This window comes from Pinus tabuliformis, chromosome 4_2, assembly GCF_031772625.1.
Source record: "Pinus tabuliformis cultivar Carrire ecotype Pingquan chromosome 4_2, CPIR1, whole genome shotgun sequence".
Lineage (NCBI taxonomy): Eukaryota > Viridiplantae > Streptophyta > Pinopsida > Pinales > Pinaceae > Pinus > Pinus tabuliformis.
In genome coordinates, this window is record NC_142304.1 from 543,116,616 (window position 1) to 543,126,358 (window position 9,743).

Sequence of the window (9,743 nt, forward strand, 5' to 3'; positions counted from 1 at the left end):
CTTTCACATCTCAAAAAATTGAGGTAACTATGCAAATTTTAAATTAAATTGACCAAATTAATATTAGACATATTTAGCATATTTAAAATGATCAAAATAATTAGATGTTCAGAAAATTTTGTGTGACCGCAAATGACTGAAACTAGCATAGATCCATCTTAACACTAGATCTACAAAGCGTCGAGAGGGATCAAATATCTCGAGGTGCAAACCGTTTCTCAAGTTTTTCACTCAAAAAATAGGTTTGCATCTCGAGAGATTTGATCCCTCTCGGTGCTTGATAGATCTAGTGTTAAGATGGATCTAGGCTGGTTTTAACAAAATTGAATTTATCACACATATATATTAATTCTTTATAATTAACCATAAAATAATAATAATTTAAACTAAAGTTTTAATTTAGTTAATTTTTAGGGTTTTCTTTTAATTATGTATCATGTAGTAATAAGCAATGTTTTGAGAAACCAATATCATTTGGAATTATAAAATGATTAGGTATGAAGAAAGCATTTTTTATTTAATTATTTTCAAATGATTATGAACTATAGGCTTCTCATAAATTTGAATTTAAATTGGTCACTCCAAAAATTTTGTTATAATAAAAATAATGATCTTGACACTATTTATATTTTGTGTTAAATCATGTCTTCTATGTTCATGGATTTGAATTTAAATTGGTCCCTACCAAAATTTCATTAATAAAATAATAATAATCTTGAGACTATTTATATTCTTTGTTAAATCACGTTCTCTATCTATGTACTCTTGATGAACCACAATAAAGGGTTTGAAATGTTTTTTAAGACTATAAAAATCATATGTGATTAATCCCAAAAAGCTTTCCTATCATTATAAATCATAGAAATAATAATAGTAGTAGTAGTAGTAGTAGTAGTAATAATAATAATAATAATAATAATAATAATTACTAATAATAATAATAATAATAATAATAATAATAATAATAATAATTATTATTATTATTATTATTATTATTAAGGAAAGTCTTTGGTAAAAATCACATGAGAGAAATTTTTGGCAGATGAGTTTCAAACCAATAAGTATGGTTCATCATCTCATCCTCATGATGAACCACACTTGTTGGTTGGAAACCCATCTCCCAAAAATTTCTCTTATCTCATTTCTACTGAAAGGCTTTGTTTAATTCAATATGGATCACACAAGCTTGAATACACAAATTACTACCCTATACGGAAAGGCCACTTCTATAATTATTATGTTTTTTAACTTATAATATTTTTATAATAATTATTATTTTTTATATTTTTATAACTATTATATTTATATTATAATTATAATTTTCATTATTATAATAATAAATATTATTAAAAATAGCCCATGGGGCTTTGGATCGATGGTGAATGGGTGCATTGTTAAGGCACTCCTTGCGATAGGTCACTGGTTAAAATCCCCCGTGGGTGCTTACCTACAAAAAAAAAATTATTATTATTAAAAAAATAAATGTAATTGTTCTAGTTTGTTAAAATATAAAAAGAAAGAAAGAATATATATATATATATATATATATATATATATATATATATATATATATATATATATATATATATATATATATATATATATATATATATATGAACAATTCGAACATAAATCACTTTAAAAAATAATTGTTAAGTATAAATAATTATTAAGTGTAAAAAACACATTATTTTTTTAATTATTTTAAAGAATTATCAATTTCTAAACTTTGATCAGTTTGAATTTAAACAAATCACTCTTAAAATTTGATTGCAAGAAAAGATTTGTCATATTATTTATTTATATTTTAAATGTAAAACCTTCTTTTCATAGTAGCAAAATGATATATATCCATTTCAAGTCTGCTCTGATTAAGAGAAAATGTGTTCGAAGGAACAAATACAAAAGCAAGCCTTTTTGTTTGTTTGTGTGAAAGGCTAAGAGTGGCAAGAAACCACTATCATCATTCACTTCACCCATGCCCTCCTTAACAAACTGATAAATTTCTTGGTCTCTTAGACATCATTAGAATGGTTCATTCATAAGAGTTGCTATTATTTGATTTGAGGCGGCCATGGAGATGAGGCCATTTGCATTCTTTGGCTTACCTCTATTCTTACTACTCCTCGTATCTGTGGTAGGCGCCAAGTATAGACCCTTATTGGGAAGCTATGAAAACGGTCAAATCGAAAGCAGAAGTCCTTACTTCGATGTCATCGAAAGCTTACTCGTAGATCTCGAACAAAACAAGTACTCACCCTCAAACAAAAACTAGGATGGTTACAGTTACCTCAAGATGTTGACAATGCAGGACATAACTTATTATGTCCATGGAAAGGGAAAGTGAACTAATGGCTCGGCCCAATCTTTCAGTGATTACAACGACTGTCTTTATAGCCTGGGTGGGTCCATCTGACAGTATTGCAACAAAAGGGGATCTCAAAATGAAGCTTCTTATTTATATTAATAATTAACAAAGATATATTTCCATATAAATAAGATTAGAGCCCATGGAGGGGTGCTCATTAAAAGACTAATCTAAGACACTGAATTACATTTACATCAATAACTAACAAAGATACATGCCCATACAAATAAGATTGGAGTCAATGCAAATGACATGCACGAGTGCTCATTCAAAGACTAATTTAAGACACCCAAGCACATTTGTGAATCCTAGTTGAAATGCAAATGACATGCACGAGTGCTCATTCAAAGACTAATTTAAGACACCCAAGCACATTTGTGAATCCTAGTTGAATCCATGAGACAAATTCACCAAGGGGTTTCACTCATGGGATCAAAGTTACATGACCACACCAAATTCTCATTAAACACAATACCATAGACAACTCAAAATGATCCTATAAGTTTGATGGACTCTCTAGACACCCTATTTTATTGTTGTCCGGTGAAAAATAAAACAAATACCATGATAATACCTCTAATGTTACTACTGCTAGTATCTGTGGTGGGTGCCGAGTATGAACCCTTATTGGGACCTGTGAAAACATTCAAATCCCAAGTGGAAGTCCTTACTTCGATGTTGTCAGAATGTGCTTGCAGATCTCGAACAAAACACGTACTCGCCCTCGACACTACGATCATAATTGGGGACACACACTCTTTCGTCAAGGGGTAGGCAATGTGTGCTAATGTCGTTGTCAAATATTTGTGATTACACTGACTCCCTTTATAACCTAGGTAGCTCCATAGACAATTTTGCAACAAAGCTATGACTTCTCACGTAGTGTACATTCCCCTATGTGCCATTTTCCACGAGGCTTACTAATTAGTATAATTTTTAGTGTCATTATTATTATTATTATTATCAAATGTTAACTTCACCGTTAAGCGAGACACCAAATTGGTGTATGAGACTCCCTTGTTTGTGGGACAAGGGACCCACTTCTATGTAGTTGATATAGTATTCTATGTTGAATGGATAAGTTATGCCACGCTACTATAGCCAATCCTCATAATATTCTATGTTAAATGGATAATTTACACCACACTACTATAGCAAATCCTCATAGAAGATTAAACAATCCCTAGTTCACTACTTCACAAGATCAACATTTATTCAACAAATTTTGTAAATATAATTATTAAATAACACTCATTCCTCTCTCTTGTCCTAGTTCTACATGTATTTGACCATTAGTTCTCATTCCATAGTCTTACAATAAGTAAAATTAATGAATCTTAAAACCATTCCATAAATAACCCATAAATCACTCCATAAATCATATTTTTCTAAATCCTAAACTCACTACATAAATCATATTTTTCTAAAATCTAAAATCACTCAATAAATCATCATAAATCTTTCATGTTTTTTCAAAATAGATTTACTTTTACTTTATCTGCAAAATTTCTATCCATAACTTTTCTAAAACTATATTTCATTAATTCTAAAAATCATAAAATATATTAATTTGGAAAATATTACTTATTTACACACAAAAATATAAATTATTGTCAATATAAAAATTAAAAAATAATTGTTGTAATTAAAAAATATTCTATTTTTAATATTAATATAAAAAGTAATAACATTTAATTATTCAACAACATTTATTTTAAAATGTTTTTATTGTAAGTTACATCCTAAATATTATGGTAAGTTACATGGAGATATTAAAATATTGTTAAGTTAATGATAAACATCATTGCATTGAGTTATAATATAGATATATCAAATACATGAAAATATTTATTGTGATATCTATATTCTACAATGCATTCGTTCAACACGTAAAAAAAAATTGAATCGTATACGCATATTTAGGCCGATAGGCCTTCCTTTGAAACAAACTTTCGTCGTCTTATTTACTCTGCTCCGTTCGATCAAATTAGACCCACTTTCAACCATTGATTTAAAGAGTGGTTTCTGCAGCCAATTTTACAGTAGGTGGTTACCCATTTTATGCCGTACTCTGCTCCGTTCGATCAAATTAGACCCACTTTCAACCATTGATTTAAAGAGTGGTTTCTGCAGCCGATTTTACAGTCGGTGGTTACCCATTTTACGCCGGAGTTCCAGGACAGCACTTGCGTGCAGCACAATCCCAAAGTCCAGGTGCACGCACCTGTCTGAACAAACTCAGCTCCTCCCTCTACATTCGATAGGGTTTAGAGGTTAGTAGGTTAGTATAGCGCCGTGTATATATTCGCGCAGAAATCCAACTGCTCCTTTTTCTATAGCAACACGGCAAGAGCCGAGAGCAATTCGATTTGGGTCTATTCTCAGCCTGCAATTCTTGAGGGGGGTCAAAATTTCTCAGAGCTCACGCGCTTTGTTAATGGATTCTCAGTCCAATTCTCAATGCAAGTTCAACGCATCTTCTTCATCTTTGTACATCAAATCCTTCCGACAAACGCAAAATCGACAACAGCAATCCAGCGACTCTGTTTTTCTGAAATCCTGCGCGTGGTTTCGGGAGCTCTGGAAGTACAGACGGGTGGCTCTGAGAGTTCTTTAGCTAGGTACGGCATTGAAATTCTGTGCATAAGATCCTCATTAATGAATGATCTGTTTCCCTTTATCTTTAGCTGAAGGAGTAAACAGTAGACCCCCTTTGTAATCCTGCTTTGGATGGAAACCCAAAGGGTTTCGATCCCGTGATCTCCTTATACAGACCCAACAATACTTTTCTCGGTAGGTAAGTGCTCCATGATGGGCACCAGTGGTGCTCCCAAGAGGTCCATCCGACCACCGCGACAAAGGGTTAAGGTTCCAGGATGGGCTTCCTTTGATGCCCAACAGCGGGGTGGGGTTCCTAAGGCTGACGTGGTCCCTTTCCCACCTTTTCCTCCAACCTCGTCCTCTTCTAATCATCTCCAGAGAAAGCCAAGTCAGGGTTCTGTTATGGAGAAGAATTATCTGAAAGATAGAATGATGTCTCGGCTGTGGTGCGGCACGAAAATATTTCCTTTATGTCTCCAAATTCTAGAGGCAAACCCTGGAAAGGATTTTCTCAATTAATAGAAAAAGTTGTTGTTAGGCTAGAGAAATTGATTGATCCTTATCCTAATACAACCCTGGCTAGCACTGCTATGCTGCAGGGCGTGGCAGATGATGCAAATCAGAAAAAGGTTGCAGTAGAGAAACTGAAGGCCTTGTATGGTTGGGCTGATGAGACCCTGATAGAGGATGTTTTAGTGGCTGTTAATTATGAGCTTGAACAAGCCTCTGCTTCCCTGGAGTCTATGGCTGTGATGACGTTGCCGGAGAATTCAAATCCCTCTGATGCATCTGAAGCTGTTGAGAATTCTCTACCTGATCAGAGTTCTGAAGGAGGTGGCCCTCTATTGCCTAAGTCCTTGGGTTTTGAAAATTTACATGTGACAGTTTCAATAGGACACATGCCAACTGCTACCCCTGAGCCAGAATGGGAGGAAGATGATGTATATTTGAAACATCGAAAGGAAGCATTGCGGATGCTCAGGTATATCTTTCCAGCCTATTTCCATGAAGTCTATTGAAAAAACCCTGAGCCAGAATGGGAGGAAGATGATGTATATTTGAAACATCGAAAGGAAGCATTGCGGATGCTCAGGTATATTTTGCCAGCCTATTTCCATGAAGTCCATTGAATTTTTTTAAGGTGATCATTACTGATAATTGGGAAGGCATGAACATATATTATCATCGCTTGTTTTCAAGCAGGGCTGCAAATCGACATTCAAGGGAAGCTGAAAGAGCTTATTTGCGAGGCGATCACAACACTGCTAGGAATATTTCTCTAAAATCAAAAGAGGAACATTTGGCTGCAGATAAACTAAATGCTAAGGCAGCTGCAGAAATTCTTCAACTTAGAAATGAAAAACATAAGGACATTTGGAAGTTAGATCTACATGGGCTTCATGCAGCAGAAGTGGTGCAGGCCTTAGAATTGCGATTGGAAATGATTGAATACCATACTTCTGTCCCAGTTTAAGCTTTTCACAGATGACAAGCTGGAACTAGAGAATCGACATCTCACTTTTCATATACGTTGTTCAGGTATGTTCAATCGGACTTGCCAAAACTATTATACAATTTGGAATACGGTTTTAAATTGGTTCTTCAGATTAGGTTTCAATTTAGTCTCTGAAGAATTGTTGTGGTGCTGTATTTAAAATTGCAGAGGAAGAGGCTTTCATGAATGTATTGAGGTTTATGCATCAGGGAACACTTCAACTGCCTTGTACTGCTGAGGTGTTGGATGTGTTGATTCTTGCGCTCAAGATGGATGTCACAAGATGTGTTGATTATTGCCTCAGGGAGTTGCAGTCATCAATGACAACAAACTCTGCATTGCATTATTTACAGCTCCCACAAAATATGCTTACAAATCACAGAGTGCAGTCATTAAAAGAGTTTGCAGAGAAGTTTCTCGTCGAACATTTAGGTTATATTGAAAAGTAAGTTTCTTATTACAATGTTTTTTATTTTTTTTTTCTAAGAAGTATCATCAGGATTAGGTTATATGAAAAGTAAGTTGCCTTTGACTTTCTAATTTCTCCTGACTTCTAGATTTTGCATTTTTTATTTTATATGATTTTTAAAAACTGGGACTCTTTTCTGTTTGTAATTTTATTCCTACTATCATATGAAGAATTAACTATTTTATTTTTCTTATTACATAACACAATTTGTTAATAGAATTAGAGAGAAGCTATAAAATTTTTGATATAGTTTATTTATAAATTTTCTGATATAGTTTATTAATATTGTTTTATAGAATAGAATAGATGATTTAATTGGTTATTTAAGTTTTTTCAGAAAATATCAATTTAACTTTTGTTAAAAAGAAAGTATTTGTTTTCTAGAAAAAACTTTTATGCACAAATTCTGTGCAAATAATAGTGAATTTATTATATAACTTTTAAAAAATAAATACTATAAAATAAGATTAATTTCAAATTTGGCTAAAATTATCTTTATCCAAATTTTACAGAATTCTGAAAATTCTGAAGACAATATATATATATATGAAACAAAATTTGCATTGCTGATATGACTCTCTCGTGGAAGATTTCTCATTCATCCCTGATGTACTTCAAACTAATCAATCTGTTATGTCCTGATCATGATTTTCAGGCGTTCTGAAGAGCTTTTGGATCTTCATTTGGCCAGCATCGAGGTTGTGCTGTCAAGTGATGAATTGGGAGTTCAATCAGAAGATGCACTGTATGATTTTGTCATAAGCTGGGCCAGAAAACATTATCCAAGTCCTGAACAAAGGAGAGAAATCTTGGGCAGTAACCTTTGCAAACTGATACGTTTTCCAAACATGACCACTCCCAAACTGAAAGATGTTATTTCTTGCGATGACTGGGATAATGTGTGTGCATCAAATGTAGTGTCAGAAGCACTTCTTTTGAAGGTAGATGCACCCCACAAAATATTGAATGAAAGGGTGTACCAGCATTTCCCTGTTACAGTGGTGGAGTTTGATGACCCTATCAAGGAATGCACGGTGTTTTGGTACATAACCAAAGATTCCTGTTCTCGGTTCTCTCCTGATGATGAGCGGCTGTATTCTCTACCTTTCTTGTTCTATGGCGCAAATACAATCTGCAAAACTGTAGGAGGTAACGTTCTGATAATGTCTCAGAATCTCAATTGTATCTGAGACCAATGCATTACAAGAAATACCTAAAACATTTAATTGAAATCATTCCATAATTTACTGAAAATTTATGCGCTGTCCTTCAGACTAGTTCATGGTTACTTGCAGTTTGTACAAGTTGTCATTTTTTCAACAACACAAGATAAATTTCATTCATATATGGGTTTCTGTTGGTGATATTCCATGCCGGAGTTCGCAGCTGGATGATGTATCTGATGGTTAACCCATTTGGGAATTAGGTTTATGCATATCTTTATGGGTAAACTATCTTTTTAATTTATTCTTTTCATCATATATATGACTCACATGAAAATTAAATGGCATCTACTTGGCTTGGCAGTTACAAGTGAGCCTTCCAGTCCTCTTGTAATTCTGCATGCATGAGGTCTCATTGTATTACTATTTACTATGTTTGTTCTGTTGTATCCGTTTATTTAGTGGGACGTATCTCATTTTTTTCATGTTGAGCTTCACGCTGTAACTAATTTCAAGGAAACTGGCATGACACTGATCATGCTAATCAAGCAAAAAGCTACAACTATGAAAAATGATCCCATTTAAATTAGCTGGTGGTTGGAAATTCTTTGAACTCGAGGAGTGATGTACAAGAATCCACAGTAAGTCAGAAGAAAATGCTCCGTAAGAAAGTGCAAACACAACTCTTAGAAAATGCCAAAGTTCAATCTAAGATAACATGAAATGAAGTAAAAAATGATACATAATAGGATAGCCACAGTGAAGTTTAGTATTGTTATCCACATGGACATTAACTAACGAAAAAAAGGCTGACCATAGTTATTGAAAAACAGAATAATGCATAATATCAAGTCTTTCTCACCATCTCTTCTCTATTTCAGTGAAAGTAATATGTGAAAACCCATCAATCTCTGATGTAAGTTTCATGTCTGTTAAGCAAGTCACATGATGGTTGTTTTGTAGTTTTTCTCTATGTTAGGACAGCTTGATCATTTTCATGAGAAATGCAAGGGTGTCACTCTTCTTAGACACTGGTACCACTATCCAATTAGGAGAACTTTAGAGGTTGTAGACAATTATACGAGAGACTGTGTACAATTGGATGATCTTTGGGCGCTCAATTACTTCTTAACCAAAATTGGCAGTGAAGGTCAAGTGAACTCATAAGTTATTTTGTTTTCTCTATTCTAAAATTTGAAACTGAATTCAAAACCTTCACTGTTTTCCTGACACATTTGTTCTTCTGGATACTGACTGTGTACAATTGGATGATCTTTGGGCGCTCAATTACTTCTTAACCAAAATTGGCAGTGAAGGTCAAGTGAACTCATAAGTTATTTTGTTTTCTCTATTCTAAAATTTGAAACTGAATTCAAAACCTTCACTGTTTTCCTGACACATTTGTTCTTCTGGGTATTGTTTTGTATGGAGGGTTCTTGCTTGAATCCCCTTTGTTATTTTATTTTTGGATGAACCTAAATAAAATCTTTCCCCATTTCTACTTTCTACTTTTTAGTGTGTAGAAAAAGGTGAATTGATATCCTTCAGGATCTTTCCAGACACCCTAGATTCCTCAGCAGCTGCTAAAAGGTCCCTACTAATAATGTGCCACAGTTTTTGGTAGAAATCAATAGGGAAACCAACAGG

The 9,743-nt window shown here is 33.6% G+C and overlaps 1 protein-coding gene and 1 pseudogene across 1 annotated transcript; both read left to right on the plus strand.

Moving 5' to 3' along the window:
* The first annotated feature begins 5,179 nt into the window (after positions 1-5,179).
* Positions 5,180-5,988, plus strand: LOC149170427 (uncharacterized). Its single transcript, XM_089425581.1, has 2 exons — positions 5,180-5,415; positions 5,508-5,988. The coding sequence occupies exons 1-2, from the start codon at positions 5,180-5,182 to the stop codon at positions 5,986-5,988; spliced, it is 717 nt and encodes a 238-aa protein (XP_089281707.1).
* A 1,589-nt stretch (positions 5,989-7,577) lies between these two features.
* Positions 7,578-8,123, plus strand: LOC149170428 (BTB/POZ domain-containing protein POB1 pseudogene; annotated as a pseudogene).
* The last annotated feature ends 1,620 nt before the right edge of the window (positions 8,124-9,743 follow it).

Bases quoted from the DNA above. Each gene is read 5' to 3' on its own strand.
- LOC149170427 (XM_089425581.1), top strand. From the start codon at position 5,180: ATGGGCACCAGTGGTGCTCCCAAGAGGTCCATCCGACCACCGCGACAA. The intron at 5,416-5,507 runs GTGCGGCACGAA...AGTTGTTGTTAG, and splicing joins AGAATGATGTCTCGGCTGTG to GCTAGAGAAATTGATTGATC.